We start from the raw sequence: 27227 nt of genomic DNA, 5'->3' as shown, positions 1-27227 counted from the left end.
TTTAGCGTTTTCTTAAGTTTTCTTATTGAATTCGATAATTATTTTTCTGATATTATATGTACTTCATGTGTGCTATATGTCGATACTAGTTTTGTACCTTTTGTTAACATTTTAATACATTTTTTTCGTAATTAATTAGTATGATGCCACCGCCTACATCATAAGCGTAGTCAAAACATTTATCTAAAATATAAATATCCCTTCAACTAGCTAAGTTAAGAAAAAAATATGGCCACGGCACTGTTTGGTGCCATGGTAACAATTTACTCTCGGGTGTTATTTGTCCTTGAATTCTTTAGTCATTGGTTATTACTCTTCAAAACAATTAAAACACATGTAGGTGGCGTCTCCTACAAATAGGAGTCATATTGACATAAAAATCAAATTTTTCACGTCAAAAAACTCCCAAGCACTAATTTTCATCCAAATATTGACGTTACTTTGAGAGAAAAGTTATTTGGACAGAAATTATTTGGAAATAATCGAAACAAAAATGAAACTTCTACACCTTATTTACTTATTTTTATTTGCAGAATATGCTGCCTAAGTTTCCGGAATACAGTTCGGACCACCCTGTATAATACTGCCAGAAACTTTCTAATAATTGCAAGTAACTTGAAAAATCAATAGAGAAGCCAATATTTGGACAGTTCAAAATATGCATGAGATTTCCTATATTTCCAATGCCGATGACTGCCCAACTAGAATAGAGAACAGTTGGCAACCCTTATATCAAAGGTTAAAAATTTATTAAAATATTTATATACCTGTAATTTATATCCGTATTGACTAGTGTAAAATGGAGGTGAAACCAATTCCATCCCTTCTTTGGTTTTTGCTTCTGCTACTTTATTCGAGAATTCACTGATTTTCCATATCAAGGTTCCCGAATAGTTCAGCGATAATCTGGACAAGGCGCTCTTCAACGAAGTTATTTGGTGCTGTTGTTTGGATACCACGCTGCACATCAACTGCAAATGTTGTTGGCAGTTCTCTTCCAGATGTTTCTCCATGGCAAACCGTGGACCTTTAAATCTACAACCCGCTTCTTTAAACGAACAACTGTGAACAGAGATGGTACATTCTTCCTTCAGGTGACTCTCTAATTCTTCTCTGGCCAAAACGTTAACGTCGCATCGATTAGGGCACTGAATTGGTACTCTGCCGCATTTTAAATGGTGCGCGGTTAAAGTATCAGCTACGAATTCTTTGGTACAATATCTGCAGGGTAGAAGTCTTTTGGAGCAATCGGACGCTTTGTGCTGGCTCAAGTGTCTCCTGTGAATTTTCACACCGCATTTGTTCTCGCAGTAGAGGGGTTCGTAGCCACAGTTACCTACGTGATTCTGAAAAGAAAATATTGCGATAAAAATATATGTCTAAAAGAAAGTTCAAACTGAAATGTGGCATCAGTAGTTAAAAGGTTCTTGATATAATTATGTCAAAAGACATTAGGTTTAGAATCAGTGTTTTTTAAGAACACATAGAAATAAACTATTCTCTTGAATTCAAAAGTATCGGTATCTAAACTCTTTGAAGTTATAACAAAACACTTTATCATCCATTTAAGTGTACGTCATTAAATGAAGTAAGCGATATCTCTGTTAAGTATCTTGTCCGCTTGTAGTTTTTACTATCGAGACTAATTTCCGAAATTTTTGCAGCAAGATGGGCAAGTAATACGTGGTAATACCTATACAGGGTTCGGCAATAGTGCGTCGGGCATCTGTAGCTCCTAGAATAAAGAACTTGGGAATTTTGTTTTGTGTGCAAACCTAAAGTATGTGCTAGGATGTATTTCAGGAAAATATTTTAACTTCTAGAGGGTGGTTCAAAAAAGTGTGAGTGGATCGGGATAATTTTTTTTAATGGAACACCCTGTATATTATTGCATTTGTGGTTTCCTTTCTGGCCACTTTACATAATCCTATGAGTAAATATATTTCAATAGTTTTAGAGATATTAGTAAATATAAAAAATATATATTTTTGAGCCTTTCTTAAAAAAATATTAAAAATACAAGAACTGTCATATGACATCTTCCAGAGTAAATTTTTATCAAAGCCACCCAATGATTTTTCTCTGGTATTTTACCGTTGAAAAATAATAGTGTGCGTATCTGCAAAACTATCAAAAATTATGAAATACTTTAAATACAAAAAATGTTCATTTTTTAATTCTACATCCAATAAAAACTAATATACAGGGTGTTCCATTTGAAAAAACAAATAAAAATTATTTCACATTTTAGAAAGTTTGGCGTAGAATTTTGAACATCCTGTATGATTGAAGATTACTATATTTATAGCAAAGTAAGTAGGATTATATTTTAAGATTATATAAAATGATCTGAAAGGAAGATGATCTGAAAATGCAATAACATACAGGGTGTTCCATTTAAAAAAATCATCACGATCCACTCACACTTTTTTGAGCCACCCTATAGAAGTTAAAATATTTTCCTGAAATACATCCTCATACATACTTTAGGTTTACATTTAAATAAAATTCCCAATTTTTTTCTATGATCTACAGATGCCCGACGCACTATTGCCGGACCCTGTATACGTCAAGAAAAATTAGCATGTTGCTTTCAGGATATTTAAAGTAATGAATGTGTAAAAATGAGGTTTCTGGTATAATTTTGAAAAATTTTATTTGAAAAAGTTATTTCTTATAGAAAAGGGTGTTCCTATAGAAAAGGGTGTTTCAAAAGAAACACCCTTTTCTATAGGAGATAGACAAAAACTAATATCGGTGTCTGGAGCTCAATTTTTGTCAAAAACATGATGGCATATCGATATCTGTTACCGTTTCGAAGTTACGGGGTGTTTTTCAAAAATATGCATTTTTAACAAATCGCTGTAACTTTTTTGCTATGGAAAATTTTGTATTTTTATGAAAACATTTCCAAAGCACCTTTTTACGTAGAATTTAATGGTTTAAGTATATTTTTTTTTAAATTAATAATTTAAGAATTATCAACAGAAAATTTGATTTTTTATATGGGACACCCTGTATATTTTTAATTTATTGAAAAGAATTTAAAATTACCTTTTCAAAAATATAACATACTTGATATTTTGCTCGATTCCTCTTCGAGATATAGAGTATATAAAAATTCGCCCGCTTTAAATAAGTAGGCTTTGAACGGCACAGGCTGTAATGCAAAAAAAATCTAGCTGTGAGCATCAATTAAAACGAAAATAATATTTGCTATGAGAGATGCAGAATTTTATAACAATTTAAAATATATTTAACCCACATCAACACATTTAAACTATATCTAATAACAATAAAAATAAATAGCAAACCAAGACATGAGATTTTGCTACAGGTGTTCGACATATCGACAGTCTTCTGTTATGGACAGACGGGGCAGTTTTTGAAAATTTCTCGCAGAATTCATAAACTTAGTGGGGGTGAAAGATACCCTCTTATAACTGCTAAGTATTTTTAATTTTTGTCTAGATTATACGGAAGAATAAGGAACCTTTATTCTTTCGCAAATATATCCATAGAATTAGATCTATGGGCACTAAGTCAGGTGGCGTCGACGGCCAACGGCTGAGATCTTGGTTAGCTATCCAATTATTCTTGAAATTGGCTGCAAAAATTTGCTGATAACTTCAACGTTCAGAGGCGGTGCGTTGTTTTGCTGGAAAAATATGTTTTCAAGTTCCATTAAGGGAATATCATCAATAAGGGGTCCAAAGCCTACTAGTTAAAAGTGGCGAACTTTTAAAAATTCTATATTTCGAAGGCGATTATAATAAAATATCAAGTGTGCTATATTTTTGGAAAAGTAATTTTAAATTATTTTCGGTTAATTAAATATATAGAGGGTGTCCCAAATAAAAAATCATTTTTTCTCTTGATAACTCTTAAATTATTAATTTTAAAAAAAATATACTTTAACCATTAAGTTCTACGTAAAAAGGTGCTTTGGAAATGTTTTCATAGAAATACAAAATTTTCCATAGCAAAAAAGTTACAGCATTTGTTAAAAATGCACATTTTTGAAAAACACCCGTAACTCCGAAACGGTAACAGATATTGATGTGCGGTTTTCACCATCATGTTTTTGATGAAAATTGAGCTCCAGACACCAATATTAGTTTTCGTCTATCTCCTATAGAAAAGGGTGTTTCCATTTAAAAGCGTCGAATTTGACCCACACTGTACATAATTTTCAGCCATCTAGATAAAAAAATTGTCATTTTTAACAGAAGCTGATTCTCGTGGTGGAACTAAAAATATCTGATGGCAGTTCGTTTGTAAGCCAAATATACAGGGAGAGTCTTAAATAAGTCCACGTTTTACGCTTTTCAAATAAATCCAAAATAACCGAGTTATTTTACTTTGAAAATTTCCAAAAAAAATAATTTTTTGCTTTAATTTTGAGAACCACTGGATCTTTTGTGGATTTTCTTTCTTATAAATTTAATCTACTACCTATGTTGCCATATTATCAAGAAATTATATTTTTTTACTAAAAACTAAAAAAAATCTAAAAATTTTCCAAAAATTCAAAATTTTGAAATTTATTTTTTCGCGAAAAAAAACTCATAATCGTGTTTGTGGGGGGGGGGGGTCGAAATATACGACCCCTAAAAACATTTGCACTTATTTAAGACTCACCCTGTATATCCAGTTAAATTTATTGAATCAATTAATAGTTTTACAAACATTAGACTCCAGTGATGCAAAGTATGAATAACTACCCCACCTATCGAGATGGCATTATGAAATTCATGTTTATACATGTTGGGAACTTATTCAAAAACACTATAACTAGATGACAAAATGTATGGTTTTTAGCCTACTCATAAAATTATTTGTTATATGTTACATGATCCCTGACTAAATTAAAATGAAAAGGTATTATAAATCATTGTTTAAATAATATACTACTATCACGGGCTTGATTTTCAAAGAAAGTATAAACCTATACTGAGTAATAATTAAAGACAAAAAACTTGAATGATACCATCTCGATACATGAAAGACATACGAATTAAAAAAATTGGCGCCGGGAGGCACGTACAGTCGCCCATACTTGATATTTTTTTTTATCTCAAAAACTGCGACTTTGACTGATTTTGATGTTATTACAAATTTTGTGCAAATATTATTCCTAATCTTAAATTGAAAACCGCGTTTCGCTAGCTACTGTAATTTTGGAGTTACGATTTTTTAAAATTTTTAACCCCCTCCCATATCCCCTTACCAACCCCCCACCCCCACCAAAACTAATGGCCAGATTCTCGGGTGTCACAGTATTTTTGTGCCAAATTTGGTTAAAATCGGCTTAGCGGTTTTTGAGTTATCGTGTAAGACGGACAGACAGACGGACAGACGGACAGACAGACAGACAGACACTATAAAAATATTTTGTATTTAGGTCATTTATGACCCAAATAACTCATTTTGAGTGAAATTATTAAAAGTTTGCATCACGAACCCCAATTTTTTTTCTGCAAAATTTAACTTTTCATAGAGAACTATTAATTGACGCAATACATTTAACTCAATATATGAGTAGGTACTGGATAAATATCAGGCTAACAAACAAGCTTCTATCAGTAAAGTTTTAAAAATAAATATTTATTTTGTTATATTAAATATTTTTATTTGAACTTACCTCTAATGTATGGCCAGTAAATTCCTTATTGCAAAATTCACACCTGGTTCTTCGTTGAGGACACGTGTATTTTAGATGATCCTCCATTAGAACTCTCGGAATCTGAGCTCCACACTTGCTGGTACATGGAATTGCGTCATGTTTACAAGTGTTCAGGTGGCCCTAAAATAAAGAAATATATAATTAAAAATATAAAAGTCTTGGTACTTTTTTTAATTTAAACTATTAATTTTTACTAATAATTTTGTCATATACAAAGGAAAGCCGCTTATTTGATGCGTTGATTAAGTTAATATTACTTTTGGTAAAATTTGTAAATTTGCATTTTTATATTAATATAACGGTTAGATTGACACTTAACGTAAAACTATATTTCATTATAATTCCAATAATAAAGCAAAATAAAGTGTTTTGCTTCTTATTTTGTTGGAAAAAGCCTTAATTTTTTTAGTGACACACTTGCATCTCAATTGCAGTTAAGGCGTTTTCATCCTCAGATCATTTTCTTCCGATTTCAAATAATACACAGTTAAAGTAAGGCACAATACGTATACGTATCTCTCGACACGTAACGCAGATACCTACGTTACGTATGCCGTTGCGTTGTCGTGTAATCAAGAGTTAAAGCAAGTATTTTGACGTACGTAAAGCAAATGGTACATTTGTAAGTCTAAATTATTATGTGAAACAATTTATTTAATTTTAAAACTGAAAATGGATATCTATTATTCCACTGATTCCACATTAAATTTATAAAAGTAATATCGAGAAATGAAGAAAATTATAAATGGAAATTATTTTATTACAGAAAGTAGTCCTTACAACTTAAAATGCTCTTAGTAATAAAAAATATTGGAAAACAGACACAGTTTTATGATTAGTTATTAGATTCCATCATTATTCATCCATATGGATTTTGGCTAAGAACTAGCATTTAATTAAATAGATTCCAAAATTAGTTTATTATGATGCTTAATATTTTCATACTAATTTATTGTAATAACATATTTTATAATTTGTACACAAAATTTATGAAATAATTACATTACTAGCCAGTTGTTGAAACGAGTTGTTTGTGAATTTGTACGTTCGGCATCATTCGGATGAAAATCGAAACTCCTTCGATACGTTTGCGTTTTGTACGTACGTAAAGGCACGTAAAGATACGTAGTATCCGTAAACGCAAGTGAATTTCTCATTGCGCAAGCGTATTGTCAAACGATACGTTTACGGCTACGTCTTTGGCCGTGCTTTAACTGTCTAATATATAGTTTTTCTTTTTCCGCAATGACATTCTTTGTACACAACCCGATCTTCTAACCACTTTATGCAATCTCATAAAAAATATTTATATGTCAACATTGTCCTCGAACTTTTTTTCACGTTGATTTTATATAAGTCAATATATGAATGTGAATGCCTACCTTTAATTTCCTTAATTCGTCTGACCATTTGCATCCTTCTTTGTGATGAATGCAGTACACTACTGAACTCATAATAGCCTTCTCCGACTCAGGATCAGAATAAATCTGCAACAAAAATGAAAACAATAAATTTAGGAAACGTCTAGCATATGTGTCTTGAAAAAAGGTATAGCCATTTTCTTACATATTATAATAAAAAACTAAGCTCAAAATAAATATGTATTTTATTATCGAAATAACTGTTTTTAATACCGTATGATCTAAAAAAAGGGCGTTCAGTTGGCTGGAAAATGAAGATCGATGACATTTCCCATATAAATTTACAGCGATCTTCATTTCATAGCCATCGCTAACGCTGTTTTTTTTTTTCGATCATACGGTACATAGCTAATCAAATTAGGCATCCAAAAATATATATTTTTAGTGCAGGAATAAAGAATAGCAAATGGGAGTAGAAGAACATAAATGAAATATTTATGGTGTAATTATCGTAATTATATCTAAATAACAATATCTTAATTTTTCACCCCCTAACAAATATTTAAGATAATTATTAGTGTAGATGTTGATAAGTAAGTGTGCCCAGTAAGAGAAGAGGGTATTTAGACAGACTACAGCCGAAACTTGTTAAAAAAAATTGTGTGTGCACTATGTGCGCAGATTTGAAGTGAAACTTCTTACTAGCAGCTATTAAATTGAAGGATTCGAATGATATATATTTTTTATGGATGCTTTTTATAAACTGATATAGATAAAAAAAATTAGAGTAATAGGTATAAAACCGTATACTATTCTAGCTTTATAATTTTATAATATTTTTTTAATTTTTATTAAAAACGAAATTCTATTACCCGGCCGAATAGCTGTGACCATTAAACCAAAATACTACTACATCTATATCTCTGACTACAACTAAATCCTACTAATCAACAATTTGTTTTGTGTGGTCTGTTTATATTTAAATGTTTTGTTCATTGTTCATATTGGGGAATTATTTTTAAATTACTGTTAATTCGTTAGGCAACCAGTAAATTCATAGAATATGCATTTCTTTTGCAGAATCAAAATTTTCACTCTAAATTTTACATAACCCAACTGTCACTCTAAATCGCTGTTTTTTAGACAGATGTCACTTGTCTTGTCATTATTCAATTCATTATTCGAATTCTCAGAATGTTGTTAACAAAAGTTTCATCTTAAAATAAAATGTTAATCAATCACAATTGTTTATCTCCATCATTTACCGGATTAATAATACATAAATTACAGCTCACTTACAAGCAATTCCTAATTTATAGTGATTTGCAGTAATTTTATTAAATTATACAAATATTCTCGTTCATTATTGGTTTGAAATAAATTTGACAGTGTCCTTCAGTGAAAATGCGAGTTACTAACTCTAAATTCTAATTCTGAGCTGGTAAATGAGCTAGATGCTTTACCTAGACCGTTATTCAGAAGCTACAAACCTATCGATGAAAATATGCATGAAATCAAGGTTGGTACAAATTAAAGTTAACTAACTAACTTTTAAGGTATAAATGTCTGTAAGTGTTGTTATTAATAAAATATTTTGTTTTATTTATGTTGTGTTTTATTTATTCCTTTGCAATATTATTTTTTTTATTTGTACATAAGTTATATTGACAAATGTAATAATAAATGCAAAAAGTTTGGTTTGGCTTGAGCTTTAAAGTAAGAAATAGTTCTTATTTATATATTTTTGTATGTGGTGTTTTGTTTAAAATACACCCTTGTTTGTTTTGTATTAACACATACTGTTATTTAAAATAAAATAACTCGATTAGATTTTTTCAGTTTCATACAGTTTTTTTTCATATTTTGAAATTAATCATTTGTCACTCAAATTTTAAATATATTAATTTCCTGCTAAGTGTTACAATTGTACCAACTTATTCCTTTGTAAAATAAAATAAACTGCTTTGAAATTAAAATGACAGGCACATCTATCACTATCAAGAATTTTGTTGTTGGACAGACTATACATGTATATGTATATACACGGTTCTTTTCATAATTTAAATAAAATGGGCCCACCGTACGTGTAGGCTAAAAACTGAAAAATTATTTTGACGATTACACCAACGAATTGAATCAGAAATAGAATTTAGAATAACAGGCAACTGTTACTAACGTCATTAATATCTTTAGCTAGACAAACTATACAATTTTATGGAGTGCATCAGTTTTGTAACAATTCTAAAGAAACGCATACTTGTTAACTCATTGCAATCAAACCGAAAACAGCTTTCTTCGATTGTTAAAATTATCAACTTTGCCGACTTTAAACCGTTTTATATGTTGGGCCCCGGCCGTAGATAAAATGCGTCAGATAATGAACCGGTCTATTAGTACCGGATGTGATTTTTCATTCGCTTCCCAGTACTCATTATTCAGTCCGGTTAGTGAAGTCAATTACTGTACTTAATTCGATAAGGCAGCTATTAAGATTGCGTTTTTATATGCATCTGTTTTGACAATTCAGTGACAAAGACAAAGAATGTTCTATCTTAAGTTTTTATTTCCTACCGTGTATTGCTTTTATCTTGTATACATTGTAGGAAACATAAAATGAAATACGCAGCGAAAATTGTTTTCTTCGTGATTTTTTAAGCTTAGAGAAAATATAACTCAAAATTAAATATAATAAAAAAAGCAGTATAAATTTGCACCTATACAAATTGGCACATGAGTCCAAGCAGAAAATCGCCAAAACCAATTATACAGGGTGGCTCCTCTCATACGCCGCGGAGGCTCAAAGGAGAACGACAGTTTATATTGAAATGAAATTTTGTGAGCATATGTAAGTTAATTCAGAGCACTTTTTAAAAATATAGAGAGTTCTCAACAGTCCCCCAAAAAAGTTACATATCAAAGTTGTTTTTTTTTGTAATCGAACACCCTATATATTAATTGATTTTCGGTTTCTGGGAAAAAAATAAAGGTGAGTTTTATAAGAGAAGTATATGACTAAAATGTAAGGTTTTTGACATATTTAACATTTTCTGAAAATAAAGAACACAATTTTAAATTACAATAAAAGCTACCTAAATTGGAATTTATAGGTATAGCCTAATATGTAGTTCAATTAACTATTGTACTTTAAATCAAATTAAAACTTGATCCAAAAAGTTATATAGGGTGAAACAAAATTGGTCAGCTTTAAAAGCATGTTACTCTTTTATTTTAAATGGAACACCCAGTATATTATTCCGATATTCAATGGAGAATTCATGTCTCTTCAAAATACTATTAAGATTGCCTACCCCTCAAATAAAGATTCTCTAGACTAAGTAGAGAGATCTTTATTATTTGATAAAATTTAGGGGGTTGTGATATATGTCTGACGTTACTTCAACATAGCTGTCTAATTAGTCCATCTTTAACAACTAGTTATCATTTTGTGTCAGATAAAACAAAAAAAATTCTCAGAAATTTGCCGAAAATGCAAACTTATCCTACATCAGAGAGAATTGATTTGATTCTATTAGTTGGGGAATGCAGTGTATAATTACAGAATGTATTACACACAACATATAATTAATATAATTCTTAAATGGTCCTGATTTTATCTACTTTGGTTTTTTTTGGTTATGTCTCTTTTGGTTATTCCCAGCATATTTCGTTCCATTGAGCGTTGTGCGACCTGCAGTTTCCTCATGATGTCCGTTTTAAGTGTCATAATGTGTTTATATCATAACTTCTATTATATTGTTAGAAAAGTTAATAATAATCACCAGTTTACCTTATCGGATTTTTTTTGATTTCGGGAAGGATCTTAAAATTCCCCTCAAAATAATTAACATCAAATAAGTTTACATAAATCTCTTCACACACACAAACCCTATATTATAAACTACCACACCTCCAGCGACTTGGAACCCTCTTTTGAGAAATCCTGTTGCACCACATTTGCATATATATTCATAATTTTGTAAAATAATGCATCCTTTATGCGTTTCTAAGTGCGCCCTATATTTGTACGAATAAAACAAGTTATTTCATTTGCATTTTCACGTTAACATCAATTATTAACGGTCAGATTATTCAGATATATTAAACGGTAGAGTCATTTATTTTTAAAACTTGTTCGATTGAATCATGAGAGAGAACAAGGCGTAGACGGATTGAACGTTTTATGAATGTGGAATTATGTAAAATACCGAGAAAAAGAGTTCTGTCATGCGGACAACCGCTAAAGGCATTAAAATACTTTTAGAAGAATACTTGGTTAATGGAACGCACCATTATTACTTTATCTACTCTAGTTTGACTCATATTATATACATACATAGTTTTTAACTTCAGCGTAGTAAAGTAAATAAAAATAACTCGGCTATTATAAACTTATTTCAAAAACGGTAAAGATAGTTATTTTTTATACAAGACGTTAAAATGGTATTTTATCGTTGACCGAAAAGATTAATTCACGAGCGATGAAATCGCGAGTGAATTAATTTCGGCAGACGATAATGCAATTTTATCGTTTAAAAAATATTCAGAAATTATTATTTCAAGGACTTTATTACGAGTTGAAAAAATATTGTGCTGGGTTGGCGTTGGTTTCTATGTAATTTGACAAATAAATAAAGCTGTCTCTTTAGTTGTCAGTTTTGAGTCAATATTTTTTAATTCTCTTTTTTTTAATTGCTTATTGAATTGGAGCCAGAAATGGCTCAAAACGAAATAAGTAAATTTCCAACAGATATTCAGGCTGAGGCGACAAACGCCATATCTAAACTACTTCCATTTAAATCCCGAATAACTTATGAAAAGGAATACAAAAATTTTCAAAAATGGAAGCAATTAAAAACGTGCGAGAAAAAATAAAGTGTTTAACCTTTCCATTTAATCTACCCTTGCTGTTAAAGTGCTATTTTATCTACTATTTTTGATAGATATAAGGCACTTTTAACAGTTGCTATGGAAAAAAATATATTCCATTTATCGAGATCTATCAACCCTGAAAATATTTGCATCTATTTAAGTTTCACCCTGTATGTTTATTTTAGCAATTTTTACTGTTCCTGCCTTTTCCTAATAAACTCCCTCTATTTCTCAATAAATAATCAATCACTTTCCCGGATTTTTTCACACCCTGTGTATTTGAAACTTCAATACGAGAATCTTACACTAAATTAGTAAATAGACTAGTACTAAAAATGTATATAGAATTTTAAAGACACAATTATTTTAATATCCATTAATAACAAAAAGAAAATAATGTCTGAACGTTACTTGTTCTCATTATCAATAACTCCCATTATATAATTTTCGTCTTATTTCTGCTCTAGAAGCTGCAACAGTGTGTAATATTCATTCTTGACTTGTCTGATTGTTACCATTAGCGAGGTTGTTAAACTCAGCGGGGGAAAAGCACTTCTAGGAAGTAGTGTTTCATAGCCATCCAATGATTATCATGTTCCAATACGTACGTACGGCTGAACTGCGGAATGAACGTAATACTAGAGCGACCACAAAATTGCTGTTGGTGTAGTTCAAGTTAATGCAACCGCCAAGTTTTAATGTGGTAGTAAAAATGAATTAGAACAATAACGTGTTTTACTTAAAACTGTAAAAGGAGGTACACTTAAATATTTTCACGTCACAGATATTAAAAAAATAGATTCTAACCTCTCTTTATTTCTTGCTACCAATAAATTAGTAGTACAACTCTAAAACCATACATTAGATTAGTAAATTAAATTAAATATAAACTAATATTTATGTAGATTAAGCTTTTGGAGTTTGGTTATACTGAGATAAAAATAGTGAATAATGCTTCTGTGATATTTTTGGTGCTTTTGTTAAAATCACAATAGATGTTTTTAACACAACTACCTACAAAATGGCCAAAAGCTTGACCATCCAATTATGTCTTTCTTTAAATTGACAGCAGTTTTAATTCAGGTAGGTATACCCAAAAAATATAGGCGAAAAAACCGTGAAATCTTAACGGATAAACTGCATTTTGGACAATTTAAAAAGGTCTACAAACAAAGCTGCCTCGTGACCAATCGGCTGACAGACGAAACGACTCCTTTTAAAAGAAATTGGGATTGAGGTTGTAAATATTCCGTGATAAATGCGAAACGCTATTCAAGTTTGTCGCGTGTATCTAATTTTCTAGGTTATTTGCCGAACTTATTGGTATATGCTTTCTGTTAACCCCAAAACAGCAGGTTATATAATTAACGATAAGTATGCCAGATAAAAACCAAAGCAATATTAAATTTTATACTAATATATAAAATCTTGAAGTGACTGACTCACTGATTAATTACGATCCTACTCAAACCACTCAACATAAGAAGCTCAATTTTGGCATAAGGTTGATTCTAGGGTGTAGAGGTTCGATAAGAAGGGATTTTTCGAAATTCCAGTTCCAAGGGGGTGAAACCACCCCTCAAATATTACAATATTTTTTATTTAAAAAACGGTCAAGTTTCCGAAAAAAACGCTTAAACACTTATGTTTTATTTTGTTTTTTACATATTTTGAGATTGTTTAAAAATGTATACAGGGTGTTTCGAAAAATCTTGTCATTGATTAATCACGATCCTGCTTTAAGCGCTTGACGTGGAAAGCTGATTTTTGGAAAACGGATTGACTTTAGTGTGTAGAGGTTCGATAAGAAGGGATTTTTCGAAACTCGAATTCTAAGGGGGTGAAACCACCCCTCAAATATTAGAATATTTTTTATTTAAAAACCGGTGAGTTTTTCGGAAAAACTCTTAAACACGTATATTTTATTTTGTAGTTTTACATATTTTAAGATTTTTTAAAAATTTATACAGTATATATTTATATACATATCATTTTTTTATTTTTGATATTATGATTTTGCTTAAACTGCTTGACGTTTAAAGCTGATTTTTGGCAAATGGATTGATTGACTTGTGGGGTGTAGAGGTTTCGATAAGGAGGGGTTTTTCGAATCTCAAATTCCAAGAGGGTAAAAACGCCCCTCAAATATTACAATATTTGTTATTTAAAAAACGGTTAGTCTTTGGGGAAAACGCTTGGACACGCATAATTTATTTTTTTACATATTTTGAAATTTTTTAAAAAAATCATACAGGGTGTTCCAAAAAGTTGGGTAATAGATTAACCACGATTCTGCTTAAACTGCTTGACGTAAAAAGCTTATTTTTGGCAAACGGATTTTTCGAAAGTCAAATTCCAACGAGATAAAACAACCCCTCAAATATTACCAGGTTATATAATAATATCGCCATATTGTTTTTTCTCATGCTGACACAAATGTGAGAACATTTTATCCAGTTTGTATGTTAATAGAAATTCTTGCTTTGCTTTATCATCACCATTACAAATGATTAATTCGACGCCAACGAAGTCGCGGGTACACGCTAGTAATTAATACAAAGGTTACTACGGTTATTTTGAAATCCGTTTAAAATCAAAATAATAGATAACTGGATTGTTAAGATTCCATTCTTATTAGTTTAAGAATGAATATGTTGACATTTTCATTTATCTGTTTTTCAATTAATTACCTTTATCCTGTGCTGTTTTAAAATAAATTACTTCTGAACCGATTTACATTGAACACTTGGAATTGAACTTATTTTTATTTTTCTATAGATAAATAATAATTATACCTACTCTACACTTAACTAGAACATAGAAAGAGTTTAATAATCTAGGACACAATGTTTGTCAAATTCCATATAAGAAATATTAATAATACATTAGAATAATGAGAAAGGAGAACATTTAGATATCTATTAGAATTCAGACAATAATCGATTATGTAGAATGTAGAATATTATAACATATTAGAATTAGTTGTTACATGTTTATTTTAATGTCAATCAAATTCATCATTCTTCTCCTAAATTTAAATCTAAAAAAAAACTGATAAAATTTTAATCAGGTTGATAGCTCTATGACTTTTTAAATGGTATTTCGATTTTGGTAAAATATTTTACTGTATGGATATCTTACAGTAAAAGCCAGAAATCCATGAATGTTAACAATTATTAGTAAAAGCTCACATTTGCTAACAATATAGTTTCATATAGATATTCATCTAATTTTAATTAAATCTTTTTGCTGTTTTAAAATGTTAAAGAAGTATAAAATTAATATATAATACATTAACAACAGCAAAGAATATGACGTTAATCAAATTTATTAATAACTATCTATCAGAGAATGAAATTGAAATGATATAACCATAAAAACGCCTTTTGATTTTAAGGAAAAAATTCAACCGTATTTTCATAAACGGAATTAACCATTTTAAGCTGGCTGCAACGACGTCCCGTAATCCTGCGGTTAAAACATACCAGCTGGTTTTTATATATAAAACTAATTGTTTTGTTTTAACAGCAGGATTACGGGACGTCGTTGCAGCCACCCTTAACCAAGCCTTAACCAAGCAAAATGTTTTTAAGAAGAATGCATTTTTCTCATAATATCAATAATAAAAAAAAATATATATAGGGTTGTTCACCACATACGACACGGAGTATTGTAGCTAAACGATTAGATTTTTACAAATTGTAAGTTTTGGGTTGGTTGAAAGACTATTAGAGCTACAATTTAAAAATATTTTTACAACATACAGAGTGTCCCAAATCAATAAAAAATATCAAAGTTGTATTTTTTTAAATGAAACACCCAGTATATTATTACATTTTTAGTTTCTACGATTAAAATAAAAGTAAATTTGATTAAGGTTTATCACCCTTAAACCCTACCGTTTTTGAAATATTTTCAATTGCAGTAAAAATTTCAAGGCTTCATTTCTCCAAGGGTATCAAAGTTTTTAATACTAAATATTTACTGAAGTTTAATTATTAATTAGTTATTGCGTTGCAATAATAAAAGTAATACTACTTCATACAGAGTGTCTAAAAATTTATTTTAAATAATTTCTAGCTTTAAACGGCAATAACTTGTTTAATTTGAATGGAACATCCTGTATATTTTAGGAGAATCAAATGGACAATTTAATTGTCCATCAAATTGTATTATACCATTTTTTACCTATCTCTTCAAGTTTCCGTAGAAAATGCGTTTTCTAATAATTAAGACCTCATTTATCAATATACCCATGGAATATTGACATTTTAGATTGTTTTTAAAACAACAAATGTACAAAATGTACAGGAGCTAAAAATGATAATATTACCAGCCTATTTGTATACAAAAATAAAACTATTTAAATCTTTATAAAAGACTGTACCTTTAATTAAATATACCACCAGTATTTCCGCCCAAATATTAATTAATTACATATTTAATTGTGTTAGTTAATAAATCATTCTAAATAAATGGGGATTTGGAATCCGAAATCAATATAATAATAAGTTATGAAAATGAACATATTCGTTGTTATAAATAATTCGTCAAAAAATGAAATAAAATTTTTTAAGGTGTTACTTTTTACCACACTCTCTAATACACATACAAAATTCAGTTTTTAGTATTTGGAGCAATTATTATTAATCAATGCAAGCAGTCCATTAATGTAGTTTGAATACTGGAATCATATTAATTGGTCCTTTCTACAAATATTTAAATATTTTTTTTAATTTTTTAATGACATAAACGAACTATATCGACAATATTGGTATCTGTACCCTTTAAAACTTTGTTACATCTTTAAAAATAATCTAAAATGTCAATATTCCATGGGTATATTTATAATTCAGACCTAAATTATAAGAAAATGCATTTTCTACGAAAACCTGAAGATATAGGTAAAAAATGATATAATATAATTTGATAGACAATTAAATTGTGCATCTGATTCTCATAAAATATACAGGGTGTTCCATTTAAATTATAGAAGTTATTGCCGTTTAAAACTAGTTATTATTTAAAATAAATTTTTAGACACCCCGTATAAGATAGTACAATTTTTATGATTGCAACACAAAATTTAGTGGATAGAAATACTTCAATACAATATTTGGTTTTAAAAACTTAAATACGCCTAGAGAAATAAAGCATTATAATTATTACTGTATTTTGACAAAAACCTAAATATTTCAGAAACGGTAAGATTAAAATGCGGTAAGCCTTAATCAAGTTTACCTTTATTTTAATCGTAGAAACTAAAAATGTAATAATATACAGAGTGTTTCATTTAAAAAAATACAACTTTGATATTTTTTATTTATTTGGTACACTCTGTATCTTGTAAAAATATTTTTAAATTGTAGCTCTGATAGTCCTTCAACGAACCCAAAACTTATAATTTGTAAAAATTAAATAGTTTAGCTACTCTTACTACTTACTCCGCGTCGTATGTGGTGAACAACCCTGTATATACTCTTATAAAGACCATCGGAGGACATACCTGTATATAACTCAAAGACTATTTTCGGTCCTTTGAAGATTCGACTTAGAGAAGTTCCACTGCAGAAGTATATTTCGATAAAAATATATTTATTTTATTATTTTTCGAAACAATATAATGAGGTTACAGTCCTTAAGGTTACAGCCAATCGTTGGTTTCAGTACCAAGTTTTCAAATTGGTTACTAAACATTCTTATAAAATTATGAAAGGAGAATCTTAATTCTCCATTTATTCCTATCTCATGGTTATTCTTAACCAGGGTTGAAAAAAATCATGATTTTTTTTAAAAATAAAAAAAATCAGATTTATTTGATTTAAATCAGATTTTTTTTTATTTTAATTCAAAACAATATTTAAATCGGATTTCTAAATGACTAGGACTTATTTCCAATTAAAGTCCTATCCTAAATGGCTAAATCTTTATTACTCTGCCCGTTATCGATAACATTAATAATTCTAGAGTGCGTTTGGCATTTTTCCACATCGGTCACCAATATATTTCGCAAAAGAATCGCTCGCTTCAGATCAAAAGGATTTTTTTTTCAAACGTCTCAAAAGTATTAATTTTTGTCATTTTAACGCTTAGGTATAAAAGTAAAGCACTGTTACGCCTAAGCACAAAAGTACAAAAATATATTATTAAACTGATATTAAGTGTCAAATTCAACGAGTGTACAAATTGTTGCTCGATTACTGTTTATATTATTTGCAATGTTTGAAATTGATTAAAAATGATTTGTAATGTTTAAAAAAAAATAGTATGTATGTTCTATTAGGAATAAATTTGTACTTTTTGTGCTTCCTTGTAACGTCGGAATAGCTTTACGATGGTCCTCAAAGGTACAGCATCATCAAAAAAAGTATAATTTTTACTCCTAATAAAACAATACATTATTGTTCGGAAATACTCGTAAGTCGAGACTGAAATTAGTATTAGTCAAAGTGTAAAATACTTACTGCAGATCAAAATGTCGGTAAGGATTTGGAAAAATACAACCATTTCAAAAAAAAAATACAATATATTTCCTGACAACGGTTATTATTTAGATTCTCGGGATTGTACTTGTACAATGATCAATTGTTCAGCATAGTATTCGGAGACACGTTATAAGGCTGTCAATATAACTGAAGATTATTTTTCTCTGCAATTTATTGTCGGGTGAGTGTATTTTCATGTATATAAAATCATTCTGAATGTCTGAATGTAGTGTGAATGATAAGTGTATACATAATTAAAAATGGAACCACGTTAAAAGGTGTTGGCAGATGAAGGATCATAATGAAGACACCTTTAGTCTAAATATTTACTTGAAGAAAGATATAGTTACTACAAGGTAGACATAACAAAACATATGAAGGCGCACAAGCATTATTTAGTTTTATTACTAATAATTAAAAAGGGTTCATAGTTTGATAAACAGAAGTTCATTTTGAAATTAATTTTGTTCTTTGCTTGCAATAATCGTATTTAGCTCTGGAATAACTCTTTTTATTTAAATATAAATTCTCTTCTATTTATCTGTATTTATAATAAATAAAAAGTATGACAGGACCCAGTATGTATCGTTTACAACTCTAAATTTCCCGAGACCGTTTACAATGCCATGCCTGTTAAAATCAGGCAGGCTCAAGTATTCATACCGAGTCGTTAAATCCTTTAATACCTTAAATTATTGACATTACGATATAAACTTCAGATAAGATTTTTGGAACAACAAAATGAGGACGCTTGTTGCATTATACCTTCCTTAACAGTTTTTGATGTCTCCTTTTGAGTGCACGAAACTAAAAGGGTTTTTGGCTAATATTTATTTTCATTTTGTTTCTCTATTTGCTTACTACATCTTTACATTAAATAATATTGATTTCCAACTAATACCAACACTTTAAATATGTACCAATAATCTGGAAAAGAAATTGTATTAAGTTAATAATTTATATACATGGTGAATCTCTTAAAGAATTGCAATTATTTTTATAGGTGATATCTTTCGATCCCAGGAACACGTTTATGAAGAAAATTTTGTATTTTTTCAAAATGTTAAACTTTCAGTTAAACAACGTATAATATCTTCTTAATATGGGATCATAATACGTAGTAGACTAAAATTAGAGGAAAACAGTTAAAAAACAGAAAAATCAATATTAGCATTTGTTTTCAAATGTTGAAGGTAAACCAACTCGGCAATTTTGGATTTATTTAAAAAACGGCAAAGAAAAAAACAGTGTGTGCACTATGTGCGCATATTTGAAGTAAAACTTCTTACTAACAGGTATTAAATTGAAGGATTTGAAGGACATGTTTGAAAAAGTGACATATAATGTTTTTTTAATATATTATTTTCAATTTATTTCTGTAGGTATATGGTATATTCTCTGTTACCACAGTAGCCTGCAAATTTTATGGAATACCACCCTAAATACACACTTTTATGTAAATGCCTAATATGTTAACGCCCCTTAAATTTTATTTAAGAAGAGAAGAAATTCTGGCAATTGCCCAGCAGTGTTGTTACAATAGGTACAATTGTACTATTTTGGGTACATTTGATAGTCAAGGAGTACATAGGTACAATTGCAAGAAAAAATGTACAATTCTTACTTCTCAAACACAAACTAACCCAAACTTAAACCCACGTACAAATTTTTAGACGAACGGTGATACGCGATGCGTGGATTTGAAATGCAGGTCGCTAGGAGCAGAGGCCCAGAATTATACATCACTTGAAATGCTGTTCAAGCATGGTTCAAGCCGCACGGATGTCAAACGTAAGTTTGATATCCATGCGGTGAGTAGGAGGGGGACTAATCACTGCGACCTTAGAGATCTATTGTGAGTTCCCATTTAACCAATGCTACTCAAAGCTCTTTGTAGTTTCTGTATTGCTGTCCTCCATTTGCGAATTTCAAGTTCCAGAGCTTTACGCCCTGGGTTGCTCAGAACGGTTCTGAAAGGAGCTGTGCGAGATAGCCTGGTGCCTCCATATGGCGCGGAACCAGTTCTGAACTTTATGACTCAATTGAATGGAGGGAGAGTATCGCGTTCTTGAACAGTTCAGAGCTGCTCAACTGCGTGAAAGGAGGACAGCATATGGTGTATAATTCTGTGAGGGTGCATCCACATTATCCTAAAAAAAGTGGATCGGCGGCGGTGTAACGGCGTAACGACCTTGAATCGATTTCCAGCAATTCTATTGGCTGAAAAATTCATCTGTCAGAAATCTTATCTGTCAAATTCACCTGGCAAAAATTTCAGCCAATAGAATTGCAGGAAATCGATTCAAGGTCGTTAAGCCAATACGCCATTCCGCTGTTTTTAGGATAGTGTGGATGCACCTTACGTACCAAAACTTGGTAAAAATGGGGTAAATAGAGAGATCACATGACCCCACATTTTTGCACCAAAAATGTACAATCCCACTTAAAAAAGTACAATTTCGACACCATTTATAGTACAAAAATTTTTGCCCTTGTAACAACGCTGTTGCCCAGTAGCAAAGCCAAATCCGAGACAAGACAAGAGAAGAAATTTTGAACCTAACCAACAATTTGTGTCGTCTGTTTTTGTTTACATGTTTTGGTAATTATTTATAGAGATTTAGAGTAATTTTGTTAAATTATACGAATATTCTCGTTGATTATTGGTTTGAAATAAATATGACAATGTTCTCCACTGAAAATGCGAGTTGCTTAACACTAATAATTCTAATTCTGAGCTAGCAAATGAGCTAGATGGTTTACCTAGACCAGTGATTCCCAAAGTGGTCCAGGTGGACCCCCAGGGGTCCACGGGAGACTTGCTGGGGGTCTACGTAGGCGTGAACAAAAAATGGGGGTCCATAAGATGTTAATGGGGGTCCACGAAAATTTATCTGCTTTTGATAGTAAAGAGCAAAAATGTAAGCATAGTTTTTATAAGGGCCTACCTACATTGTTTTAAGTACCTATCTAAGCAGATAATATTTTAATAAGGCAAGCGACTGTTACTTGTCCAAACTTGCGTATTCGATATTACGTACAATTTCGTGTACAGACTTGCAAAGCGCTATCCGCCCGACAATGCTTAATGCTTGTTCAGACATGAACTTAATCACCACTATAAATACTTGATGCCAAAGGCAAACGCATTCATTTGTTTCCGGAATTTCGAAAAAAAGGCGGAATTTGGAAAAAAAGTTGTGAGAAAATTTATATCTGTGTTTGCTAGTGCCGGAGAAAAGTAAGTAACCTACCTTTTTTGTTATAGTACTTAAGTATTTTGTTTACGTGTACTAGTCGGTTGATCACAACGGCCTGTATAGATAGGTAACTTAGTAACTTACAGATATTTTAATTGTCCTCTTTCGATTTGAAGACAAACACAGCACGTTTTATTCAATTGTTTTTCACGAGAAAACACTGCCTCTCTAAAAAAGGCCGAATAAGCAATATTGCAGAGCAATTAATTTTGTAATTTTTCTTGCAAATAACTACTAATTTTATAAAACAGTAATTTCATAATCATTTTAAATTGGTTTTGAAGTAACTATTTTATCAAAACTATTCCTTTTCGGAAAGAGCGAGCGGTGCGCGGGCGACGGGAAAAGGGCGGGGTTGGACTTCGATGCCAGTTTGTCACGTTTTAACAATGAAGCCGCAGACAAAAAATACGCAAATACACGGAGCGCGTGAACTCATTGATTTAATAAAATGTTAGTTATCGTTTTTTATGGACAATTTTGGGATTTCGACTTTTATTTTTTCCTACACAAATATGATCAGTATTCGATACTGAGTACACCAATTTTTATTTATACTATTAAAAATTAGTGGTAAATTATGTACTTTAAAATTGATACCGTTTTGTGAAAACGTTTGTATTTGTCTCAGCGGTTTATTAGTTGGTCCCTTTACAAGCCGTAATTCTATTTCCGCGTGCTGACAAAGGCTGCGGTGTGATACCTATATTCAGAAAAAAAACTTGGTTACTAAAACATTTTTTTTTTTTACAGGTAAGGTAACTGACACGAAACATGGCTACAGCAAAGAAAAAATGTCGACAATATAGTATCGATTATTTGAAATATGGTTTTGTTCCATCAGAGGCAGACAAACAATTGCCCATGTGCCTATTATGCAACAAAGTTTTGAGCAATGACTCTATGAAACCATCAAAGCTCGAAGATCATCTAAAAAGGTGTCATACTGATAAAATAGGTAAAGATTTAAAATATTTTCAAACATTGAAAGAAAAATATGGAAAGAGACCCACCATGCACAGTATGTTCGCTTCAACATCTCAAAGTAACGATGATGGCTTGCGGGCATCTTACAATATCTCATTACTTATAGCAAAATCTGGAAAACCGCACACTATCGGAGAACAATTAATTTTACCCGCTGTTGAAGAGGTTTTAAAAACTGTTTTGCACAAATCTCCATTTGACGTACTAAAAAGAATTCCATTAAGTAACAATACTGTACAAAGACGCATTGATGAAATGAGCTCTGATATCGAAAGCTTTTTGTGCAATCATCTGCAAAAAACTCATTTTTCTATACAACTGGACGAGTCAACGTTACCCAGTAATGAAGCATTACTATTGGCATATGTCCGATTTATTGTTGAGGAAGAAATTCACGAAGAATTGCTATTTGCCAGAACTTTGGAGACTGACACTAAAGGCGAATCAATATTTAATGTCCTGAGTAATTTTTTTACGGAAAAATCGATCCCATTTACAAACATTATTTCAGTGGCAACAGACGGAGCTCCTGCAATGGTCGGGCGATATCGTGGGTTTATAAGTCATCTCAAAAGAATTATACCAGGACTTACAGCTATTCATTGCGTAATCCACCGACAACATCTTGTGGCAAAACATTTAAGTGACAGGTTGAACCAATCTCTTCATTTTGTAATAAAAGCTGTCAACAAAATCAGAAGCAATGCATTGAATACGCGTTTATTTGCTCAATTGTGCGACGAAAATGATGAAGACTTCCAACGACTGCTCTTACATACTGAAGTACGCTGGTTGTCGAAAGGTGCATGCTTAACGAGATTTTACTCTGTTTTCGATTCCATATTAGAGTTCTTAGAAAGTAGAGATCCAGATTTAAAAGAAAACTTGATCAAATTCAAAGCAGACATTGCGTATTTGACAGATTTGTTTAAAAAATTTAATGATATTAACTTGCAGTTACAAGGGGACAGCCTGAATTTAATAAAAACAAAGGGGATAATTTCGGCTTTTCTTGGGAAATTGAAATTTATGAAGCAAAACATTAGTCGGCGCGAATTCTCTCAATTTCCAAACTTGTCGCAGGTAGAATGTATTGATGAGGATATCCATACCTACAGTCAACATTTAAGTGCTCTGCATGATGACTTCAAAACCAGGTTTGAAGATATACTGACGATGGATATACCACCATGGATCATAAATCCATTTGATGAAACGGAAGTGGCCAATGTTGTATTACAAGAGGAGCTGCTCGAGCTAAGCACTAATGAGGAGCTGAAGGTGAAATTTAGAAAAGGCTACCCAACATTTTGGCTGCAAGCAGAAATACCCGAAAAATATCCTGGACTGTGGGAAATCGCAAGGAAATTTTTAATAGCTTTTCCCTCGTCATACCTTGTCGAAAGGAGTTTTAGTGCCGTTACAAACCTCTTAACAAAAAAAAAGGAGCAAATTAAACATCACAGAGCGGGGGATTTGCGGTTATTGCTCACAAAAATAAAGCCAAACATTGATCGTTTGCTGACACTCCATCAGATACATCCTTCCCATTAATTAAAATTATGACCTGAACCTATATTACCTTAATATTTTTCTTGTAATTCTATTCTTTTAATAAATAAAGTGATATAAAATGTACCATTTTTCGTTTTTATTTTACATATCGGAATATAGGGACAGAACTCAGAAGTGACACAATTTTTATTTTTTGGCGACTTTAAGAATGTGGTAGAAATGTAGCAGCAGGGGGTCCACCGAAACCAGTAAAATTTTGAAAGTGGTCCACGAGAAAAATAAGTTTGGGAACTACTGACCTAGACCGTTACTCAGAAGCTACTAATCCATCGATGAAAATATTCATGAAAATTTACTTCCTAGCACGCAACCAGAGGATATTTGTACATCTTGTCGTGTTAAGCCACACCCAAAATTCCAAACACACGTGCTTTGATTAAGGCTTGATTATGGCTTGCAAAGCTTCAGCATTTGCCATAAAATAGTGAGCAATTTGTTACAAAACCATATAAATTTATATCACTGTAATCATTAAACGTCAATCTATTTCCCTATACAGGGTTGTTCACTACATACGACACGGAGTATTGTAGCTAAACGATTAGATTTTTACAAATTGTAAGTTTTGGGTTCGTTGAAGCACTATTAGAGCTACAATTTAAAAATATTTTTACAAGATAGATATGTCCCAAATAAATAAAAAATATCAAAGTTGTATTTTTTAAACGGAACACCCTGTATATTATTATATTTTTAGTTTCTACGATTAAAACAAAGGTAAATTTGATTAAGGTTTATCACAGTTAAATTATTTAAGTTTTTCTCCAAATACAGTAATAATTTTAATGCTTCATTTCTCTAAGCGATTTAAGTTTTTAAATCCAAATATTGCACCGAAGTATTTTTATTAACTGAGTTTCGTGTTGCAATAATAAAAATTATACTACCTTATACAGAGTGTCTAAAAATTTATTTTAAGTAATTACTAGCTCTAAACGGCAATAAATTGTTTAATTTAAATGAAACACCCTGTATATTTTACGAGAATCAGATGCACAATTTAATTGTCTATGAAAAAGTATATATACCATTTTCTACCTATCTCTTCAAGTTTCCGTAGAAAATGCATTCTCTTATAATTTAGAACTCATTTATCGATATACCCATGGAATACTGACATTTTAGATTATTTTTAAAGCTGTACCAAATTTTTAAAGATTACAGATACTAATATTGTCGATATAGTTAGATTATTTCATTAAAAAATAAAAAAACTGTTTATATATTTGTTAAAGAGGACCTATTAATATGATTCCAGTATTCAAACTACATTAATTGACTATTTGCGTTCATTAATAATAATTGCTCCAAATACTAAAAAACTGAATTTTGTATGTGTATTAGACAGTGTGGTAAAAAGTAACACCTAAAAAATGATATTTCATTTTTTGACAAATGCTTATTTATAACAGAGACGTTCATTTTCAACTTATTATTGTATTGATTTCTGATTCAAATCCACATTTATTTAGAATAATTTATTAACGAACACAATTAAGTATGTAATTAATTAGTATTTGGGTGGAAATAATGGTGGTATATTTAATTAATGGTATACCCTTTTATAAAGATTTAAAGAGTTTTCTTTTTGCATACAAATGGGCTGTACATTTTGTACAATTGTTGTTTTAAAAACAATCTAAAATGTCAATATCCCATGGGTATATTGATAAATGAGGTCTAAATTATAAGAAAATGCATTTTCTACGAAAACTTGAAGGGATAGGTAAAAAATGGTGTAATACAATTTGATAGACAATTAAGTTGTGCATCTGATTCTTTTAAAATATACAGGGCGTTCCATTTAAATTAAACAAGTTATTGCCGTTTAAAGCTAGAAATTATTTAAAATAATTTTTTAGACACTTTGTATGAGGTAGTATTATTTTTATAATTGCAACACAATAACTGATCAATAAATAAACTTCAGTAAATATTTAATATTAAAAACTTTGATACCCTTGGAGAAATGAAGCCTTAAAATTTTTACTGCAATTTCACAAAATTGAAAATAATTCAAAAACGGTAAGGTTTAAGTGTAATAAACCTTAATCAAATGTACCTTTATTTTAATCGTAGAAACTAAAAATGTAATAATATATAGAATGTTCCATTTAAAAAAATCAACTTTGATATTTTTTATTTATTTGGGACACTCTGTACCTTGCAAAAATATTTTTAAATTGTAGCTGTAATAGTCCTTCAACGAACCCCAAACTTACAATTTGTAAAAATCTAATTGTTTAGCTACAAGCTACAATACTCCGTGTCGTATGTGGTGAACAACCCTGTATACTGTAACGAAATTTTAGATTATGTCTTTATTTTCTAGAAAATTTAGTCCAAACATAAGGTATATTTTGTTGATTTTTGACCATCAAAATCTTAAAAATGAAGAACTTATTTAAAAATGTGCTACAATAGGGATATAGTATAATCCTTTATCTTTAATTTCCTTCTTCATTTGTGTAAAAATTAGCCAGTTTTACATTAAACGTTAAATGCCGAATGCTTATTTTGCTACTTTTTCGTTCTAGTGAAATAGACTCTTGAGATAATAAACCAAATATTAAAGTTTTTTAAAAACTGAGTTAACGAATTAAATTTGATATATTTTTCTAAACAGTTTGCTAAAAAAAAATCATGAAAATTGGGTTAAAATAAAACACTTTTTAACGAAAACTTATTTCCGTTGCATTTTTTTTGCATCTGAGTGTATAATTCATTAAAAAATACATAAAAATATTTCAATAAAACGCACCAATGCAGGTCGTTGTCACAAACAGGTTAAATTCCCTAATAATCGTTGCCTCAGAAAATCCGTTAAAAAGTTCCCCGTCTAGTCTGTACCTAGATATTTACACATACCAAAGGCAGACGGGAAACGGTTTCAACATACAACAACTACACAATTTATCAGTCTACCAGCATGTAGTTTCGTTATTAAATGGCGAAAAGGCAGGATTCTAGTCTCGCAAAATGGCATTAATACAGACATGCCAGA

At 30.6% G+C, this 27227-nt stretch overlaps 1 protein-coding gene across 3 annotated transcripts in view; it reads right to left on the bottom strand.

The window, feature by feature from the left end:
• The window catches only part of LOC115884779 (TNF receptor-associated factor 4), a 199008-nt gene that overhangs the window by 6310 nt on the left and 165471 nt on the right, over nucleotides 1–27227 (bottom strand). For all 3 annotated transcript variants that reach the window (XM_030903466.1, XM_030903473.1, XM_030903458.1), the window contains 3 exons: nucleotides 7069–7173; nucleotides 5645–5806; nucleotides 768–1346 (listed from right to left, as the gene is read on the bottom strand). In XM_030903466.1, coding sequence (XP_030759326.1) covers nucleotides 768–1346; nucleotides 5645–5806; nucleotides 7069–7173 — 846 coding nt within the window. The remainder of the gene's footprint in view (nucleotides 1–767; nucleotides 1347–5644; nucleotides 5807–7068; nucleotides 7174–27227) is intronic.

Source organism: Sitophilus oryzae, unplaced genomic scaffold, assembly GCF_002938485.1.
Source record: "Sitophilus oryzae breed Bouriz unplaced genomic scaffold, Soryzae_2.0 scaffold_111_pilon_pilon, whole genome shotgun sequence".
Classification (NCBI taxonomy): domain Eukaryota; kingdom Metazoa; phylum Arthropoda; class Insecta; order Coleoptera; family Curculionidae; genus Sitophilus; species Sitophilus oryzae.
Note: the sequence above shows the minus strand (reverse complement) of the source record. Positions and strands in the feature narration are given on the sequence as shown.